At 50.7% G+C, this 21676-nt stretch overlaps 1 protein-coding gene across 3 annotated transcripts in view; it reads left to right on the top strand.

The window, feature by feature from the left end:
* Window positions 1–19840, top strand: part of ATCAY (ATCAY kinesin light chain interacting caytaxin) — a 50879-nt gene extending 31039 nt beyond the window's left edge. For all 3 annotated transcript variants that reach the window (XM_081499769.1, XM_081499770.1, XM_081499768.1), the window contains 10 exons: window positions 3719–3940; window positions 5454–5639; window positions 6040–6142; window positions 7928–8059; window positions 8975–9061; window positions 10898–10996; window positions 11685–11720; window positions 15293–15364; window positions 16688–16720; window positions 18859–19840. In XM_081499769.1, the coding sequence (XP_081355895.1) occupies window positions 3719–3940; window positions 5454–5639; window positions 6040–6142; window positions 7928–8059; window positions 8975–9061; window positions 10898–10996; window positions 11685–11720; window positions 15293–15364; window positions 16688–16720; window positions 18859–18868 (980 nt within the window). In that variant the 3' untranslated portion in view covers window positions 18869–19840. The remainder of the gene's footprint in view (window positions 1–3718; window positions 3941–5453; window positions 5640–6039; window positions 6143–7927; window positions 8060–8974; window positions 9062–10897; window positions 10997–11684; window positions 11721–15292; window positions 15365–16687; window positions 16721–18858) is intronic.
* Window positions 19841–21676: the final 1836 nt, after the last annotated feature.

Raw genomic sequence — 21676 nt, 5'->3', positions numbered from 1 at the left:
CCCAGTGTTGTCACATCCCCACGGGGTGACCTTGGGTGACTCCCTTCTCCCCTCTGGGCCTCCACTTCCCACTTCTGTAAAACGAGGGGTGTGTGGTAACAGTACCTCACTTCCTAGGTGTGACTGCCTCAATGATGGCCCCCAAAGGTATCCAGATTCTAATTCTAGGAAACCACGAATGTTCCCTCAGGTGGCAAAAGCAATTTTGCAGATAGGATTAAGTTAAGGAACTTGAGGGACCTCCCTGGTGGCTCAGTGGTAAAGAATCTGCCTGCCAATGCAGGAGACATGGGTTCAATCCCTGATCCGGGAAGATCCCACATGCTGTGGAGCAACTAAACCCATGCACCACAACTACCTAGCCCACACTCTAGAGGCCGTGCTCAGCAACAAGAGAAGCCACCTCAGTGAGAAGCCTGTGCACCACAACTAGAGAGTAGCCCCTGCTTGCTGCAACTAGAGAAAGCCTGCATGCAGCAACAAGACCCAGTGCAGGCAGAAATAAATAAGCAAATTAATTAATTAATTAAATTATTTTTTTTTTTTAAAGAAATTTGAGACGGGGGATGTGATCGTTAATTGTATAGATTCACTTGATTGGCCCATGGTAGCCAGCTACATGGTCAAACATGATTTTAGATATTTCCATGGAGGGTGTTTTCTAAATGAGATTTATATTTAAATTCATGCACTTTGAATAAAGCAGATCGCCTTTCATTGTGTGGGTGGGCCACATTTAATCAGTTGAAGGGTTCAAGATGTGGGGGCTTCAGGGCAGGAAATTCAGGTGTGATTCATCCTGGGGCAAAATTCCTCTCCAACTGTGAACCTACGAAATCAAGCAATTTCTCTGCTTCCAAAGTACAAAGGTGAGACAGGGACAGAATAAATATTCCCACTGCAAATGAGAGAAATTGGAAGGATGAAAGGATCACGAGTCCCAGTGAGTCTGAAATTTGGCAGGGCAAATTCCACTAGATATTTTTAAAGGCAAATTCCACTAGGTTTTAAGGCTGAAGAATCATCCTCTTTGGTTCAATGCCCTTTCCTCCGGGTCTATATGGTGACATTACCGCCTCTGTGATTCCCTGCACTTTCAATCTTGCAGTCACCATGCTGTGATCCACAACCTGATCCCACCAGCAAAAGCAGCAGTATTCTTTTTAACATATTTATTTCTTTGGGTGGGTTGGGTCTTAGTTATGGTGCACAGGCTTGTTCCATGGCATGTGGGATCTTAGTTCCCGGAAGAATGAAAATAGTCCCTCAGTCATGTCCGACTCTTTGCGACCCCATGGACTGCAGCCCACCAGGCTCCTCTGTCCATGGAATTCTCCAGGCAAGAATGCTGGGGTGGGTTGCCATGCCCTTCTCCAGGGGATCTTCCTGACCCAGGGATCGAACCCGGGTCTCCTGCATTGCGGGCGGTTTCTTTACCATCTGAGCCACCAGGGAAGCCAGAATCAAACAAAATTCCCTGCATTGCAAGACAGATTCTTAAGCACTGGACCACCAGGTTAAGCAGTATTTTAAATCAAGCACACCTGATTCACTGCTCCCAACACATTTCCCGTGAAAAAGGCAGGGTAAGTTGAGAGGACCAGGGTCATATCCCTGGGAAGGTCCTTGCCTCAATGTCCCCATCTGTAAAATGGGTAATATTTCCCACCACACAAAGTCATGGTGAGAGCAGGAAATTATGTCAGTGCCTCATACATAGCAGACACTCAGTAAACGTGACTTATGGGATTTTTTATTACTTTTTTTTTCATTTTATTTATTTATTTATTTTTGGCTGTGCTAGGCCTTCATTGCTGTGCGAGGGCTTTCTCTAGTTGCAGCAAGCGAGAGCTACTCTCTATTTGCAGTATGCAGGCTTTTCATTGAAGTGGCTTCTCTTGTTGCAGAGCACGGGCTCTAGAATGCAGGTTCAGTCATTGTGGTGCTCCAGCTTCCTTGATCCGAGGCATGTGGGATCTTCCCAGGTCAAGGATTGAACTTGTGTCTTCTGAATTAGCAGGCAGATTCCTAACCACTAGACCACCAGGGAGGTCTGTAACTTGCGTCTTTATAATTTTCTGCCAAAATGCACATTTCTATCCCAAAGTGTTTCTTGAAGCAGTCTGACCTGTTGCTTAGGGATCGAGAGATTCAAAGTGAAAAAATATATATATATGAGATTCAAAATGAAAAAAAAAGGTAGTCCAAGGATTTCCCTGGTGGTTCAGTGTCTGACTCCAAGCTCCCAATGCAGGGGACACAGGTTTGATCCCTGGTCAGGGAACTAGATCCCACATGCTGCAAGTAAGACCCAGCACAGTCAAATAGGTAAACAAAAATAAATACTTTAAAAAAATGTGGTCCATTTAATTATGAATCTATGAATGTCATCCAATATAAGAGAGGGGTGAGATTCTCCTTGATGTTGTTCAGTTGCTCAGTTGTGTCCAACTCTCTGCGACTCCATAGACTGCAGCATACCAGGATTCCCTGTCCTTCACTATCTCCTGGGGTTTGCTCAGACTCATGTCCATTGAGTTGGTGAGGGACTCTCCTACTGGTTTATTGATTTTTGTCTTCAAAGTCTGTGTAATGAAAGAGGGAGAATTTCTGGGGTCTCTGGAAGGTCAGCCTCTTTTCCCAGAGCTGCCTTTGGGGGAGGGGATGGCTTTCCTCCCCTTGTAAACCCCATAAGCCTGAGGGGTAAGCTCTGCTCCAAGGGCTGTTAGATAGTTTTAACCCCTTGGGGGCAGCCCAGGAGGTGAAACCACCTTTTATAAGGAGACCAGAGTCCAGGCTAAGAGTCTTTAGGAGGAAGTGGTCCAAACCATAGGGAATATCCACCCCCATGGGGTTCAGAGTGACGTGAGAAGATCCTGCCTCCCTGTACCTCAGTTTACTCATCTGTCCATCGGGGCAGTAGCAAGGCTGCAACTGACTTAGCAGTAAAGAATCCGCCTGCCAATGCAGGAGATCCAGGAGACACAAGAGACACGGATTCAATCCCTGGGTCGGGAAGATCCCCTGGAGGAGGGCATGGCAACCCACTTCAGTATTCTTGCCTGAAGGATCCCATGGATAGAGGAGCCTAGCAGGCTACAGTCCATGGGGTGGAAAACAGTCAGACATGACTGAGCACACATATCTGTCTAGAGAAGTCGGAACATGAAAATGTGGGCTAAGGCTTGGCAGAGGGCCTGGCCTGTGTTATGTGATCGCTACAAGTTAATTGTTAGAGTCACACATCCCAGAAAGGCAAAAAGCAGAACTCGGACATTCTCCATCAGCCTTAGCCAGAGGGAGCAAAAGGTGTAGATACTGGCAGGTCTGGAGCTCGATCTGGAGACCAGGCTGCCTGGGGTCTAATCCCCATGTCATCGTTTGACCTTGGCTGGACTCACCGGTGAGTCCCATTTTGCAGATGGTAAAACTGAGTCAAGCTCAGAGCAAGGTGGCACTGCAGGGTCACAGAGCTGGTGAGTAGCAAGGTCAGGCTCTGAACCCAGGACTGTGTTCAGTCCAAGTGTCTGCCCTTGACCTCTGAGCTGTATGGTTCCATTAACTGCTGCTGTGAAAGGATGTTGTCTGATTTCTAAGCACTCCCCACAGCAGGGCAGAGCAGATCTCTGTAGGGTCTGGAATAGGAGAAGGGGAAGAAGAAAAAACAAGCGACTGATTTGGTTTTGCTTTGACTTTCCGTTTTCCCTTTCCCTCACAGCCCCTCCCAACACGCTGAACTTCAACGGGGCTCATCGTAAGCGAAAGACACTGGTGGCCCCTGAGATCAACATTTCCCTGGACCAGAGTGAGGGCTCCCTGCTGTCAGATGACTTCCTGGACACCCCCGATGACCTGGACATCAACGTGGATGACATCGAGACCCCTGATGAGACCGACTCACTGGAGTTCCTGGGGAATGGCAATGAGCTGGAGTGGGAAGGTGAGGTCGGTCGCTCACCATCCCTACCCGGCCCCCAAATCGGACCCCAGTGCTCCTCTCGGCTTCTGGGGCCATCTTGCCAGAGTCCCCACCTCCTCCCTCCCCAGAGGTTCAAGGGGAGCAGGGCTTCTTTTGTTGTTTTTTGGGGGGTTTTTTGGCCACGCTGTGTAGCATCTTAGTTCCCAGACCAGGGATGGAACTTGTTCCCCCTACACTGGAAGCATGGAGTCTTAACCACTGGCTCGCCAGGGAAGTCCTGGGGCGGGGCTTCCAACCGACTCCCAAAACAGGCCCTGGGACTCCACGTGCATTTTCTCGTGGGCTTGTGGACTTTGCAGAGAGATGTGTCTTTCACCCGATTCTCAAAGGTGACCAAGACCAGAAGGAGGGGCCGCCCCCTGATTCCACAGGTGTCTGTGGAGCGGGTCTTGATTGCCATGTGGGGGTAGGGTAGAGAGGGCAGGGACCCGTCGGGAATACACAGTGCCTGCCTGCCCTCAGGGCAGTCAGAAAGCTGGGCTCTGGGTAACAGAACAAATGGACACAAAGTAATTGCACCTGGTCGCTAGTGCTGTGGGAGAAATAGGTGATGGGAGAGGGCAGGGAGGCTCACTCAGCCAATTCAACTCTCCCAGGGGACACTGGGCCACGTTTGGGGGCATCTGTGGTTGTCACAACTGGGGGGATCCTGGCATCGAGGGGGTGGGATCAAGGATGCTGCTTCACACCCTGTAGTGCCCAGGATGCCCCCCACAGAGAGTGACTGGCCCTAAATGTCTGCAGTGCCCAGCCAAAGACACCCTGAACCAGGCTTCCTAGGGTGGGGAGGGTTCTTCTGCAGGGTTGTCAAGACTGGCCTCGCTGGGTGGGTATTACTGGAGCTGATATTCCAAGGCAAGAATACAGGTCAGAAAGATAGCAACAGGGAATTTCCCTGGTGGTCCAGTGGCTAAGACCCCATGCTCCCAATACAGGGGGCACAGGTTCGATCCCTGGTCAGGAAACTAGATTCCACATGCTGCAACTAAAGATCCGGCATGCTGCAACTAAGAGGGTGCAACCAAATAAGTACTTTTAAAAAAGGTAGCAATGGTGGTATCCATGGGGATGGAAGCAGAGGCACAGCATTTGTTGGGTGGATGTGAAATATGAAGGGGAACGAGGTCGAAGATGGTAGCTGGGTTTGGGGCCTGAGCAGCTGGGTAAACAGCCAGGCTATTTTCTGAAGTGGGAAGATTGCAGGATGACAGATGGGCAACAGACAGATAATTTCAAGACTGGTTACAAACCCCCGAGAAGCCCAGAGAGGGGAAAAAATGTGTGCAAGGTCACGCAGCAAGAAATGGGCTCTACCCAAAAAAAGGGTGAGATGAGTGGTTTTCCTCTGGCCTGGGGAGGAGAGGAAGAGGCTCTGTGGCCACGGGCAGCCAAGGCAGCCCAGAGAAGGAAGCTGGGACAAGATGTCCAGACTCAGGCATCCCTCCTGCTCACCCTCCCTACTGCCCTGCTCCAGATGACACCCCTGTGGCCGCCGCGAAGAACATGCCCGGGGACAGCGCGGATCTGTTTGGGGACAGCTCGGCGGAGGATGGCAGCGCAGCCAACGGGCGTCTGTGGCGGACGGTGATCATTGGGGAACAGGAACACCGGATCGATCTACACATGATCCGGCCCTACATGAGGGTGGTGACCCACGGAGGTGAGACCATGCCCCAAGGGCCCCTCCCAGCTCCAACAACTGGAGGGCCCAGCAGCGGTCCTCTCTGAACCTCAGTCTCTTCTTCTGAGCCAGGGGGATGTTAAGCTGTAGTGTCCAGCTGTGCAGGGATGAAACTCACATGGGGGCAAGGCTTAGATGCCTGGGGGCACACTGGAGATGCCCATGAGGGTGGCTGGCATCCCCCCATGGAAGGTATTTTCTGGCTTCTGTAGCCAGGCTTCTGGGGCTCAGAGCTGTGTCCTCTGAGTATGGGCAGTGAGTGGGAGGGGGCCAGCCAGCTATGAGATGCATGCATGGGGTAGAGCACAGGGCAACTCAGAGCTGGGAGAGGGCTCTGCCCAGCCCTGTCCAGGGCTGCTCACCAGCTGCCTCTCTGCAGGGTACTACGGTGAAGGTCTCAATGCTATTATCGTCTTTGCTGCCTGTTTCCTCCCAGACAGCAGCTCCCCCGACTACCACTACATCATGGAGAACCTCTTCCTGTAAGTGACCTGGCCACTCCATCCCAGCAGCTGGTGGGTAGGACCGGCAGCAAGGACCACATTGGGTGGTTCTGCCTGGCACCAGAGAAGGGCTGGACCACGGGCAGACCTGCATCTGAGTCCTCTGCTCGCCCGCTGGGCCTCACTGGTGCTATTGTCATCATCACTAGCATTTATGGAGCATGTACTATGGGGTGGGCTTCCCCGGTGGCTCACCAGTAAAGAATCCACCCGCCAATGCAGGAAACACAAGAGACATGGATTTGGTCCCTGGGTTGGCAAGATCTCCTGGAGGAGGACATGGCAACCCACTCCAGTATTCTTGCCTGGAGAATCCCATAGACAGAGCAGCCTGGCAGGCCCCAGTCCATAGGGTCACACAGAATCAGATTCGACTGAAGTGACTGAGCACGCACACTGTGTTAGCCACAATGCTAAGGGCTTTGTATGTGAGAGCATGTTCCATCCCCAACAAGACCCTGTGGGGTAGTTACAGTTGCCTCTCATTCTGTGGCTGCAGTGCTTGAGGCACAGAGAGATTAAGTCACTTGGCCAAGGACACACGGGTACAGTTTTGCTAGGATGGAGACAGATAATTAAGCATAAAGCACCTGGTGGGACTCCCTTGGTGTCCAGTGGTTTAAGACCACGGCTTCCTCGGGTTCTTAATGCAGGGGTGTGGGTCTTATTCCTGGTTGGAGAACTAAGATCCCATATGCCTCTTGGTGTGGCAAAAAAAAAAAAAAAAAACCTGGCAGATGACAGTAAGAGCTCAGCAAATCATTATCACTCCAATTTTCATTATTATGAAGATTTCCTTCTTCCTCAGGGGGGTGAGGGTGCCAGGTAGGCCAGAGAAAGAGGAAGTACCCATGGAAGGTCAGATCAGAAAGTGGCCTGACATACCAGGGAGCCCAGTCTCTCTGATTTACAGATGGGGAAGTGGAGGCTGAAAGATGAGAGGATTCTTCTGAAATCACTTAGGGGGAGACAGGGCTGGGATGGACCCCAGGTCCCTAAAATCAGGTTCAGTGGACCACTGGCTATGGGTATCTGTCCCCCAAGGGCATCTGGGGCTGTTGGAACTTACATTCCAGAATTAATGGAAACATTAGATGAGTTCAAGAGTATAAATCACTTGGCACCTAGTAAACACTCAAAAAAATTGTTGTTTAGTTGCTAAGTTGTGTCCGACTCTTTGCAACCCCATGGACTGCAGGGCGCCAGGCTTCCCCGTTCTCCACTGTCTCCTGGAGTTTGCTCAAATTCATGTCCATCAAGTTGGTGATGCCCTCCAACCATCTCATCCTCTGTGGTCCCCTTCTTCTCCTGCATTCAGTCTTTCCCAGCATCAGGATCTTCTCCAATGAGTGGGCTCTTCCCATCAGGTGGCCAAAGTACTGGAGCTTCAGCTTCAGCATCAATCCTTCCAACGAATGTTCAGGGTTGATTTCCTTTTAGGATCGACTGGTTTCATCTCCTTGCAGTTCAAGGGACTCAATTAAAAAAAACAAAAACAAAAAACAACTCCTCAGTAAGATAGTAACTACGACTATCATTGTGCCCACTGACCCAGATTTGGGGGGGTGTTTGGGTGTCCTCTGCTCCCCTGCCCCGCTATCCGGCTGAGCATGCCAGGACAGCCGACACCTAAACAGATGTGACACAGCCAGGGCAGGTGGAAGCAGAAAAGACGGGGGCCACAGGGCTTAGTCCCAAGGAACTGGGCTTCCTGACTCTGAGCCAGTCCTGCTGGGTCCCCGGTCCTCTGTGCCCCATGACCAGGTACGTCATCAGCAGCCTAGAACTCCTCGTGGCGGAAGATTACATGATCGTGTACCTGAACGGCGCCACGCCCCGGCGGAGGATGCCGGGCATTGGCTGGCTGAAAAAGTGCTACCAGATGATCGACAGGAGGTGAGTGGATGGGGCTGGGGGACGGCCTCAGTGTGCAGCGGGACCCGAGGACTGAAGTCCCTCCGACTGAAAGGGGGCGGCTGGGGCGGCCATAACAAAGCGCCAGACTGGGTGGCTTAAACAGCAGACGTGTGTCGTCTCCTAGTTCTGGAAGCTAGAAGTCCTTGGTCAAGTTGTCTGCAAGGTTGGTTCCTTCTGGAGCTGTGAGGGAGAACCGCCCCTGTGCACGCCTGTGTGCAAATGCCCCCTTTTATAAGGACACCCCAGTGACTGTGGATTAGGGGGCAGGCCCTGCTGGGATATGACCTCACTTTAGCTAATGACCCCTGCAGTGATCCTGTTCCCAAACAAAGAGGGCTGCAGTTCAACACGCCTGTAGCAGGTGCTTAGAACTGGGGGCCCTAGAAAATCTTTCAGGAATGAGAGGTGATGTGGCCACGCAAGGGCTTCCCAGGTGGCGCTAGTGGTAAAGAACCTACCTGCCAATCAGGAGAGGTAAAAGATGTGGGTTCAATCCCTGGGTCGGGAAGATCCCCTGGAGGAGGGCATGGCAGCCCCATCCAGTATTCTTGCCTGGAGAATTTCATGGACAGAGGAGCCTAGTGGACTACAGCCCATGGAGTCACAAAGAGTTGGACACGACTGAAGTGACTTACACATGCATGCACATGGCCACACAGTCAGATGCTCAGAATCTAAATTAAGAGGGAGCCAGGAGCCGGAGCCAGACATCAGCTCTGCCACCTGCAGACTCTGGAAGGGGTGGAGGGGGTGGGCTTAGCTTAACCAAGACTCAGTCTCCTGATAGTCAGAGCGCCGCCTGGGCTCACAGAGTGGGTGACACCCGTTAGCTGCTCCCTCCCCGGGGCTTTCCCCCCAGGGAGCCCATATTGCTCTCTCTGCCTCCCCACACAGACTGCGGAAAAACCTGAAGTCCTTAATCATTGTCCACCCATCCTGGTTCATCCGCACCGTTCTGGCCATCTCCCGCCCTTTCATCAGGTGAGATCATGATCTGAGTCCGGATACCCACCTGGGTTGTCATGTGTCTTTTTTTTTTTTTTAATCAGCATTTTCCAGCTCCTCTCTGGGGAGTCTGTATTGTTGCTTTACACAGTTTAAAACTGGACTTGCCCAGCAGTCCAGTGGTTAAGATTCTGTGCTTCCAGTACAGGGGGACTTGGGTTCCATCCATGGAGGGGGAACTAAGATCCCTCATACTGTGTGATATGGCCACTATATGGACCTTTGTCGGCAAAGTGATGTCTCTGTTTTCTAACACACTGTCTAGATTTTTGTCATAGCTTTCCTTACAAGGAGCAAGTGTCTTTGATTTCATGGCTGCAGTTATCATCCACCGTGATTTTGGTGCCCAAGAAAATAAAATCTGTCACCGCTTCCACTTTTTCCCCTTCTATTTGCTATGAAGCAATGGGACCAGATGCCGTGATCTTAGTTTTTTTTAATGTTGAGCTTCAAGCCAGCTTTTTCAGTCACCTCTTTCACGTTCACCAAGAGACTCTTTAGTTCCTCTTTTTATTTTTTATTATTTTACTTTTTGTCCATGCTTCTCAGCATGTGGGATCTTAGTTCCCCAACCAGGGATCGAACCCAGGCCCCCTGCAGTGGAAGCTTGAAGTCCTATCCACTGGACCACCAGAGAAGTCCCTATTTGATTATTTTATGACTTATTGTACAGTTACTTTCTCTTAGCCTTAGAGAACGTAACTCATTGTAAGAAAAACTTATTTGACCTTGGAAAGGAGTTTATTTGACATTGTACCAAAATTAGATTTAAGGGAATTTTTTAAAAAAAATCACGAGTTCAAAACCCCAAGCTGGTGACCAGTCACGTCAGTAGTAGCTGGTGGCCAGAGCTGGATTTGGACAGGAAGAAGCCATTCACCCTGGAAGAGTGGAAGATGAATCAGCAGTTCCCATGTGCACCTGTCTGATGCCCAAGTGACTACTGGTGCCACCAGACAGTGACGATTGTGCCATGAAACTGTTCTTGGGAAGATTGACACAGAGGAGCACCTCCTGGGGAAGATGGAGCCTGGAGTCTGGTATTAATAGCAACTAGTCCCTCTCTGCTTTCTTCCTTCCTTCCCTCTCTGCTCAAAAGTCCATATAGTCAAAGCTATGGTTTTTCCAGTAGTAGTGTACAGATGTGAGTTGGACCAAAAAGAAGGCTGAACGCTGAAGAATTGATGCCTTTAAATTGTGCTGGAGAAGACTCTTGAGAATCCCTTGGACTGCAAGGAGATCAAACCAGTCAATCCTAAAGGAAATCAACCCTGAATGTTCACTGGAAGGACCGATGCTGAAGCTGAAGCTCCAATAGTTTGGCCACTTGATGCATAGAGCCAACTCATTGGAAAAGACCCTGATGCTGGGAAAAATTGAAGGCAGGAGAAGAGGGCGACAGAGGGTGAAATGGTTGGATGGTGTTACCGACTCAATGGATGTGAGTTTGAGCAAACTCAGGGAGATGGTGAAGGACAGGGAGGCCTGGTGTGCTGCAGTTCATGGGATCGCAAAGAGTCAGACACAACTGAGCGACTGAACAACTCTCCGCTCAGCGGGGACTGGTGTCAGACACATGGCTCAGGAGCCTTCCCTTCTTGCAGGCAGAGACCCCAGGTTCTGCTCTGTACCCGCACTAGGGGCAGGTGGTGAGGTCTGGCGTGGGCTGAGAGGGAGGTTTGGGTGAGTGTGCTGGGGCATCCTGGAATAGGGCTGCGTGTGCGTCCCTGGCTGCCATCGCTCCCTCTGACCCTGAGTCACCACCCTCCAAAGGCTGGCTTTCAGATGTGTCCCTCCTCCTCCTCCCGACAGTGTCAAGTTCATCAACAAGATCCAGTATGTGCACAGCTTGGAAGATCTGGAGCAGCTCATCCCCATGGAGCACGTGCAAATCCCAGACTGTGTGCTACAGTGAGTGTCTTGTGCCGTGGGAGCGCCGCCCCACCTCCATCCCCATCATCCCCAGAGCTGCTCATCTCCCAACCACCCATGCTCCGCCCAAGCAGGCTGCCAGAGAACCAGACCTGAGTGGGAGAGCAGGACAGAGGGAAATAGAGTAAAACAGGCACCTGTGAAATGACAGAACACAGCGGACCTGGCCCCTCTAGTGCAAGCAGAGGGGCCAGTGAGTCCTGGCCCCTGGCTTGTCTTTATAAATAAAGTTTTATTGGCACACAGCTATACTTGTCCATTTACAAAGCATCCACAGCTGCTTTTGAGCTACAACAGAATTAAGAGGTTGCCACAGAGACTGGTCTGAAAAGCCAAAAATATTGACTCTCTGGCCCTTTGGGGGGGAGGTGGCATCTGTAGACAAAGCCACGTTAATAATTAATTGCTTTATCCTGGCTTCGTTTAGGGCAGATGCTAGAAATGTCTGCTGAGTTGCAGCGACACCAGACACTGGAATATGCCAGCAAAACAGCTATCCCTGCCCTGGGGTCGGGTGAGGGGGGCTTTGTAAAGTAGCTGCAGGCTGTCCTGTCAGCTCTAAAGCCTCGCGTGTGTTCAGATGTGACAGTGAGACTGCTTTCCTGTTCCCAGAAGGGAGGGGATTCCCAGGCCACCTCTTAGGCCTGCTCCTTTTTCTCTCTTCCAGGTACGAGGAGGAACGGCTGAAGGCCAGGAGAGAAAGGTCTGTGCAGAGCGGCCCGTGTTCTGACCGGGTTGGGGCTGGCCCTGAGCTGGGTCACAGCTGGGGGAAGCCGGTGGCTTCAACTCAGTTGGGACCCATGTCATGCACGCATGTGGTTCAAAGCCCTGTTTTCTCTAGAGGGATTGGAGTCAGACCCAGGCTGGAAACCAGGCTCCCCTGCTCAGTCTCAGCGTAACATTAGGCAAGTGAAAAGTTCACAGCCATCCTACAGGTTATCATGAGGAATTAGGACCAGTGTAACCCACTGGGCAAAAATAGTGGGCTCGGTAGAGTCCTTCTAATGATGCTGATGACAGTGGGGGCTCAGCCCTGGGGAGCCTCCTAAGGCCCCCAGGTTGAGTCCTCCACCCTTCAGGAGCACCTTTGCTCTCCTGGCCTCGTCCACCCCCCGGGGCTCACCCCCCAAGTCCCCCTCCGCACCGTGCTTTCCAGTTTCCTCCTCCCTTATGTCAGATTGGGACTTGAACCCAGCCCAAACCCACGGTGCCTTGTTTCAGGACCTAATGAAACTCAGGTTCTTGATGTCTCACCGCAGAATTTAGTGAGAGACAAAGTGATAGGTAAGAGGTGGATTTATTCAGATGCAGAGAGAAGCACACTCCACAGACAGAGTGTGGGCCATTGCAGAGGGCAAGCCTGGCAGTGAAATGTGGTATGGTTAGTTTTTATAGGGTGGGTAATTTCATAGGCTAACAAGTGGGAGGATTATTCCAACTATTTGGGGGGAAAGAGTGGAGATTTCCAGGAATTCGGCAACTGCCCACTCCTTGGTCTTTTGACAGTGCCTTGGAACTGTCATGGTGCCTCTGAGTGTGTCATTTAGCTTGCAGATCGAGGATCAAGGTCTAATCAAAGTCCACTTGTCTCCCATCTTGGACCTATTTGATTCTTATTGGTTTATGTTGTGTCCTTGGGCTATGTCATTCTTTCAAAGGTTGTGCCCTGCCCCTTTCCCTCATGTTACACCTCTGGAGACCCCTCATCCCTCTGGGGACCCCAATCTGTCCTCTGGACTGGGTCCTCTGCTCTGTGCGGTTCCCCTCTTGCCCTCAAGGGCTCTCTCCTTCCTCCAGGGCAAGCCCTCCACCATCCAGGAAACCCTCTACCCTCCAGGGTCCCCATCCTCTGCATGCCCCCTCCTTCTCCCTTCCAAGGGCCCTCCACCATCTGGAAAACCCCCCATCCTCTGGTTCCCTCCTCCTTCCCAGGGCCCCCTCCATCCTCCGGGGCCCGCCTCCCTCCGGGCCCCCTCCATTCTCTGGGACCCCCTCTGTCCTCCAGGAACACCTCCAAGGGCACCCTCTGCCCATGTAGGTCCTGCGGGTGCAGGAGAGAGGGGAGACAGAGCAGGGGGTCCCTCTGGGTGTGGAAGAGAGGGGAATCCATCTGGTGTTCCCCTGCCCAGGGCCCTGGGGAGCCTCCTGGGGGCCTGGGCCTTATCCTCTGCACAGTAAAGCCATGGATCATGAAGATCCTTTTTGTATTGTTCTTCTATGTATTCTTGCCACCTTTTCTTAATATCTTTTGCTTTTGTTAGGTCCATACCATTTTTGTCCTTTATTGCACCCATCTTTGCGTGAAATATTCCCTTGGTATCTCTAATTTTCTTGAAGAGATCTCTCGTCTTTCCCATTCTGTTGTTTTCCTCTATTTCTTTACACTGATCACTGAGGAAGGCTTTTGTATCTCTCCTTGCTATTCTTTGGAACCCTGCATTCAGATGGGTATATCTTTCCTTTTCTCCTTTGCCTTTAGCTTCTCTTCTTTTCTCAGCTATTTGTAAGGCCTCCTCAGACAACCATTTTGCCTTTTTGCAGTTCTTTTTCTTGGGGATGGTCTTGATCACCGCCTTCTGTACAATGTCACGAACCTCCATCCATAGTTCTTCAGGCACCCTATCAGATCTAGTCCCTTGAGTCTATTTGTCACTTCCACTGTATAATCATAAGGGATTTGATTTAGGCCATACCTGAATGGTCTAGTGGTTTCCCCTACTTTCTTCAATTTAAGTCTGAATTTGGCAATAAGGAGTTCATGATCTGAGCCACAGTCAGCTCCAGATTTTGTTTTTGCTGACTGTATAGAACTTCTCCATCTTTGGCTGCAAAGAATATAATCAATCTGATTCCAGTGTTGACCATCTGGTGATGTCCATGTGTAGAGTCTTCTCTTGTGTTGTTGGAAGAGGGTGTTTGCTATGACCAGTGTGTTCTCTTGGAAAAACTGTTAGCCTTTGCCCTGCTTCATTTTGTACTCCAAGGCCAAACTTGCCTGTTACTCCAGGTATCTCTTGACTTCCTACTTTTGCATTCCTGTCCCCTATAATGAAAAGGACATCTCTTTTGGGTGTTAGTTCTAGAAGGTCTTGTAGGTCTGCATAGAACCGTTCAACTTCAGCTTCTTCAGCATTGCTGGTTGGGGCATGGACTTGGATTACTGTGATATTGAAAGTTTTACCTTGGAAATGAACAGAGATCATTCTGTCATTTTTGAGACTGTACCCGAGAACTGCATTTCAGAATCTTTGGTTGACTATGAGGGCTACTCCATTTCTTCTAAAGGATTCTTGCCCACAGTAGTAAATATAATGGTCATCTGAGTTAAATTTGCCCATTCCAGTCCATTTTAGTTCACTGATTCCTAAAATGTCTATGTTCACTCTTGCCATCTCCTGTTTGACCACTTCCAATTTACCTTGATTCATGGACCTAACATTCCAGGTTCCTATGCAATACTGTTCTTTACAGCATTAGACTTTATTTCCATCACCAGTCACATCCACAACTGGGGGTTGTTTTTGCTTTGGCTTCATCTCTTCATTGTTTCTGGAGTTATTTCTCCACTGATCTCCAGTAGCATATTGGGCACCTACTGACCTGGGGAGTTCATCTTTCAGTGCCATATCATTTTGCCTTTTAATACTGTTCATTGGGTTCTCAAGGCAAGAATACTGAAGTGGTTTGCCATTCCCTTCTCCAGTGGACCACGTTTTGTCAGAACTCTCCACCATGACCTGTCCGTCTTGCGTGGCCCTGCACGGCATGGCTCATAGTTTCATTGAGTTAGACAAGGCTGTGGGCCATGTAATCAGTTTGATTAGTTTTCTGTGATTGTGGTTTCTTATTCTATTATTTTCTAATCTTTGTTATTACTCTGATCCCTCTTATTTATATTTTTCTTATTTTATATATATATATATATATATTTTTTTTTTCCTTTTTCTTTTTCTTCTCTCTCTTTGCTGTTGGAGTCCAGTTTTACCCTTCAGGGGTTATTATCTTCTATTCTTCATTATTGTTCTGCTTTTTTATCTCTCTCTGTTTTTTTCCCCTTTTTTTTCGTTCTTTCTCCCCGTGGCCTTCATATTCATGAATTCCTAACCATCCCATCACTTGCTCCACCCTGTGGGCCCCGGTGCTTCCCAGGGCAGGCAAACCCTTTCCAGATTGCTGTCAGGTCATGACAGCCCAGATGGAGGGGCAGTGGGAGCCAGGAGCCCCTCAGCCCACTTGGCTAGCTGGTCACCCCTGCTCACCTCTTTCTGTTCCCAGCGCGAGGCCACAGCCGGAGTACGTCCTGCCCAGGTCTGAAGAGAAGGCGGAGGCGGGGCTGGCAGAAGACAGGTAAGCGTCCAGGTGGCTGTGGGCAAGAGCTCACACCTGCCAGGGGCTACCGAGCCCAAAGAACATCAGATGAAGGTGATCTGAGGTCGCTATGGTGCTGAAATAAGACCACCTTGGGACTTCCCTGGTGATCCAGTGGTTAAGACTCTGCAGTTCCACTACATGGGGTGCAGGTTTGATCCCTGGTCTGGAAACTAAGATCCTGTATGCTTCGTAATGAAGCAAAAAAACAAAAGGTCCACCATGAGATCTGCTCCATCAAACCATTTTAATGTGAATTTAGTGCATCTCTTTAGAGTCCCTTGGACTGCAAGGAGATCAAACCAGTCAATCCTAAAGGAAATCAACCCTGAATATTCATTGAAAGGACTGATACTGAAGCTGAAGCTCCAATACTTTGGCCACCTGATTCAAAGAGCCAACTCATTGGAAAAGACCTGGATGCTGGGAAAGATTGAAGGCTAAAGAAGAAGCGGGCAACAGAGGAGGAGGTGGTTGCAGGGCATCACCGACTCAAAGGACATGAGTTTGAGCAAACTCCGGGAGATGGTGAAGGACAGGGAAGCCTGATGTGCTGCAATCCATGGGGTTGCAAAGAGTTGGACATGACTGAGCAACTGAACAACAACAGTTTTGGGCAACCGGCACCTCTCTCCCGAACATTCTGTCCGCCCAGAGGGAGACCCTGTACCCCACTAAGCAGTTGCCTCCATTCCCATCCCCCTCCTAATTTTCTTTAATCCAGTGACTCTCTGTTATTATAAAAGTCCTTTAGTACCTCACCCTGGGATGTGTAGACAGATGGCATGGCCCCCTCCTTGGTCTCTAGAAGCCCCCTCCCTCCTTCCCTGTCTCCTTCTGTGCCATCTACCTCCTGCATTTGCTGCTGTCATACCCTTCTCCTGTCCTTGGGCTCTTTGAGGGCAGTGGCTATATCTTGGGACTGTCCCCTCCTCGTCCTCCCACCCTGCATCTATCACAGGTCAACACAGGGACCAGGGGCAATTGATGTGCCTGAGAGATCAAGATCTGCTCTCAGATGGAGGTTCTGGCTGGCCTTTGTGCAGGTCCTGGTGGGTGGGTTCCACCTTCCAGGTGGGTGGACCTGAAGCAGCACTGGTGGTTTCACTTTGTGGCAGCCAAGGGGCTCAGCTGTCCTCATGACTACCTGTCCTGACTCATTTGTTATACAGCAGACACACGTTGACGCTTGCTTTGTGCCAGGTCAGGATGCAGCCATGTTGGTGCTCATAGGGCTCACAGCCAAATGCCAAGGCTCCCCAAACAGGCAACTAATGCTGGGACTCTTTCCTTTTCCCACAGGTCTGCTCTGGCCACAGAAGATCAGGAAACGAGGTGCATGGGAAGCCCGGGGGAAGGGGCCGGGGTTGTTCTTGGCATGTTTCTTTGGAAACATTCTAAGTGGAACCTAGCCTGGATGAGTGCCCCATGACTTGGTGGTGGAGGGAGGATGCTGCACCAGGGAGGCAGAGAGATCATGGTTACGATGACAACAGGGCCTCCTCTGGGGTTGAGTGAGTAGCTGGTCCCTGCCCAACTCCAGGGCATTGATGGGAGGTCCCAGACTGAGGACCCTGGCTAAGACATCTACCCATAGCCAGGACCCCTGATGCCTGGGATTTAACTCAGCTGAAGGGTGTGGTGTCTGCCCGCTACCTATCTCAGTGTGTCTGCTGGGCTCTAGATGCCAGAAAAAGCCTCCCTGTGTGTCACAGGTCCTGGGGACCACCCTCAGGGTCCATGGTTTGCTAGAAGGACTCTCGGGACTCAGCAAAGCAGATCTGCTCACGGTTATGGTTTATCACAGTGAATGGGTGGATACAGATCAAAATCAGCAATAGGAAGAGCTGTATGGGGCTGGGCAAAGAGAGACAGGTGCGAGTTCCCAGCTGTTGTCTCCCAAGGGACTTGTAGGAACAGCCCTTTATTCTCCCAGCAGCCAAGTGGGGTGGTGCACACCAAGTGTCACCAACCTGTGCTGCTCGCCAGGAGCCCTGGTGTCCAGGGTGTTTACTGGGGATCAGTCATATGTGTGGTGGACCGTACACATGGCTGACCTTCATCTCTAGCCCTAGAGGTTGAGCCGATACCACATGGTCCACAGCTCCTGTCACACTATCCAGTATGACCCAAGGTCCCAGGCAAACAAAGATACTCTTATCAAGAAAAGCATTCCAAAGTCATGGAGGTTTCCAAGGGGCTGGGAAAGGGCCAGAGTTTTCTTTGGAATGTGCAGGGTTAATCCTTGACCACATTCTCTGCTACAGATCTGTAACATGGGCCAGCCACATGTCTTAATACTATCCATGTGACCCAAAAAGCCCCAGGCTGAGAAATAAACATCAAAAATGGCCTTAAACCAGTCCTGCCCTGGAGACACTGAATAGAGGCAAGTTCTCAATGCATTTCTGACAAGACCATCTCAATCCATGCATTCTGAAAATAAGTCCCCATCCACAGACACAAAACACACAAGGAAATCATTCACCATGAAAAAAGTCAGATACAACAAACAGCAGAATTAGACACCCCCCCACCAGGAGATCCTCAGGCAGAGATAATAAAAAACAAGCACTTTTTAAATGATTAAATACATAATAGAAAGAATGGTTGGGAGCAATGGATAGATGGACAGATGGGTGGATAGGTAGATGGACAGGTATATGGGTAGGTGGATAAACAGATAGATGGGTCCAATGGGTAGGTGAACAGATGGGTGGATGGATGATGGATAAGTTGATGGATGGATGGTTGAATGGGTGTGTGGATGGATGGATAGATGAATGGTTGCTTGGATGGATATGGATGGATGGTTGGATGGATAAATGGATGGTTGGATGGATGGATGGGTGTGTTGATAGATGGATGGTTGATTGGACAAGTGGATGGATGGATGGGTGGATGATGGATGGATAGTTAGATGGATGAATGGATGAGTGTGTGGATGGATGGATGGTTAGTTGAGTGGATGGATGGTTGGATGGATGGATAAATGGCTGGTTGGATGGATGGGTGTGTGGATAGATGGATGGTTGGTTGGATAAGTGGATGGAGGGATGAATGGATGGGTGATGGATGGATGGTTGGTTAGATGTATGAATGGATGAGTATGTGGATGGATGGATGGATGGTTGGTTGGATAAGTGGATGGAAGGATGAATGGTGAGTTGAATAAGTGGATGGAAGGATGGTGAATATATGGGTGAATTGAAACCTGACCCAGTCTGATTGAGGGCACTTGCCCTGGGGCATACTCTTTGGCTGGGGCACCAAGAGAGAGGTGCCCTTCAGAACCACACCTGGAAGGTGGGTGGCAGGTGGCAGACTTTGCAAGGTAGGTGCCAAAGGCACCTTGTTGTCGAGGGCATGCCAAAGCCAGATTAGATCATTCTTTTGAATTCCACACACATGGAACATTTTCCACTTTCTCTAAATCCAATCATGGTAATTTGACCATGTCTCTCCCTCTCCAGCATGTCCTGAAGTGACGTGAGCACAGAGGAGGACACGAAAGAAGATCTCAGATGCCAAGAAACCTCTGTCAGATGCCCTGTGGCCCTGGATCTCATCCTCACCTCATCCCAAGTCCCAGTCTCCAGTGGGGTGCCCGTCTCCCCCATCCATCTCTGAAACCCAACATCCTTTCTAGCTGCTTGAAAACACTTTTAAAAAAAATGATGCTGTATTAATCCGTCTGGAAAAGGACCCAATTCTCCACCCTTCCACACTCATGAGCTCATGGCCAAGAAGAGTGGAAGCATTGAGCATTGCCTGTGCATCTTGGTGGCCTCAGAGACCCCATCCCACTGCACAGACTCCTGGTCAGGACCCTTCTCTTGCTTGTCACCTGGTCCATGTTGGAACCACAGATGCCCACCGACTCCCTGGCTGGGTCTGGATTCTTCCTCGTGCCTTTCCTCCCAGAACAGTTCCTGCAGTCCTGGGCATCGGGCCTGGAAGTTCAGCACCACCCCCAGCAGCACCATGTCCTGGGGGAACTGCCTGACCTTGGAACTCATGGCTTTTCTTTTAAACCAGCCCCCTCGCCTCCTATAACTCCCACCTCCTTGGGGAACATCAGAGCCCATGGCACCCGTGAGGGCCACTGATAATCACCCTTGCCCTACAGTTGCAAATCTGCTCCCCACCCTCAGTCTAGAACATTCTCCAGCCCCTTGAAGGCAGAGGCCATGCCACAGGGCAATCCCAACCAATACCTCCTACCTAGAGAATGAGCCTCTTCACTTCCCCAATCCCTCCCCCTAGCATGGAGTTGGGATGTGCCCCCTTGGATTCCCACCAGGAGCAGAGGCTGAAAAACCAGCTTTCAAGATAAGCTCATCACAGAAATACTGATGGATCAGACAGAAGATACAGGGTACTGGACTTTTGAGTATTACAAATGTTACTGAGAAAAATAAATCGCAGTGGTCTGTTTGCTATGGCCACCTGCATTTAAAGGAGACAGATTTCCTTAGGGAGGAAAGAAAAAAAAAAGACTTTTCTAATGTGCTCCAAAGGCCAGTCAGGTGGGCTCTAGAGGGAGTGAGTTCCCCGTCTCTTGGGGCATTCAAGAAAAGGATGAGCAGTGCTTGCACAGAGTGGTCCTCTGTGGTCCCCTATGACCCTGAGAGTTTCTGTTTCCGTGAAAAGTGTGAGTAGTTCAGTCGTGTCTGATTATTTGTGACCCCATTGACCCATGGACTGTAACCCACCAGGTTTCTCTGTCCACGGGATTCTCTAGGCAAGAATACTGGAGTGGGTTGCCATTTCCTTCTCCAGGGGATTTTCCTGACTCAGGAATCAAACCTGGGTCTCCTGCGTGGCAGGCAGATTCTTTACTATCTGAGTCACCAGGGAAGCCCTTTGTCCACAAATCTGGGCAGAAGTTAAGCAGGGGCAGTGTCTGGCCTCTGTGGCTGGCTTCTTGGCTGGTGTCATCCAGGTTTGATCAACTCCCTACCCCAATCATCTCCCAGTGGGAGATTCTTGGCATCAAGGGGGTGCATCTAGGGTTGCCCTGATGACAGGAAGGAGCCAGTGGCACTCAGCACTGAGGCAAAGGGACAACAAGCCTTTCCGTATAGCAGGGAATTGTCCCACCAGTGGCTCCCGTGTTGGAAAATGCAGGGCCTTGGGCCTCTGTCTTCTGGAACCCAGCACCGCTCCTGCAAGGCTGGGGCCTTTGGGTGTCTGGTGGGATTTTTTAATTTGTATTTACGCTCTGTTTCCCAAATGTCAAATACAGGACAGGATCCATGTTCCTGGCTCAGATGAGTTACCTGGAGCCCAAGGCAGGCTGCTTCCCCCCATTCCCACCCCCCCACCGAAAGTCCTCCATCCTGGGTCCGCTCGTGCCCCACCCGTTCCCAGAGTGCCTCCTTTTATAAAAGGTACCTTGGCATCTGCAGGACCAGGTCGAACTCCAGGTTCCAGTGACTGGTTCTGCTCTGCTGATGAGATGGACATGTGGCCTGCGAGGCCCACAAATCCACAGTACACAGTAACTCCTAGAAACGGTGCTTCACTGACAGTGAGAAAGGACCCGGGGATAGGAACCGATGCATTCCACCCAACCTGACAGTTACTGAGAGCCTGCAGAGCCAATGAGGCTTCGCAGGTGGTTCAGTGGTAAAGAATCTGCCTGCCAACACAGGAGACGCAGGTTCGATCCCTGGGTTGGGAAGATCCCCTGGAGGAGGAAATGGTAACCCACTGCAGTATTCTTGCCTGAAGAATCCCATGGGCAGAGAAGCCTGGCGGCTACAGTCCATGGGATCGCAAAGAGTCGAACACAACTGACCATGTGCGCAAAAACACGTGTGCAGAGGCCACAGAGGGATGAGAGAGGCAGACCATCCCGCCCTCAAGGAGTTTGCAGCCTAAAGATTCTGGCTGAACAAGAAATTTCAACACGGACCCCTACCCCGCCTCCCAGATCACTGTGGCCCAACCACCACCCCTCAGGACCACCAGCAGCCACAAACAACAGGCAAGTGGAACCAAGGACCCCAATCCAGCCACGCAGCCCCCTCCAGAGTAGAGAGAGAGGCCCCCAGGGAGGCGGTCTCCAGGCCGGCCAACTCTTCACAGGTGCGTGAGGTTCCAAGGTGCAGCTCCACCCAGATGGGGTCACCATATGCAGGAGGGAAGCTAGCCACACCCTCTGAAATGGGCCTTGTGGAATTTCTATTCGTGGGGCAGTTTTGGCTGAAACACAATGGACACTGAGCCCTCCTTGTGAAGGGACGTTGGGTTTTCCTCTGTGACACACGGGGTGCTCCCTAAGTC

This window comes from Giraffa tippelskirchi, chromosome 6 (assembly GCF_054371585.1).
Source record: "Giraffa tippelskirchi isolate mGirTip1 chromosome 6, T2T-mGirTip1v1.2.pri, whole genome shotgun sequence".
Classification (NCBI taxonomy): Eukaryota; Metazoa; Chordata; class Mammalia; order Artiodactyla; family Giraffidae; genus Giraffa; species Giraffa tippelskirchi.
The sequence above is the reverse complement of the archived record's forward strand: the minus strand, read 5'-3'. Positions and strand labels throughout refer to the sequence as shown.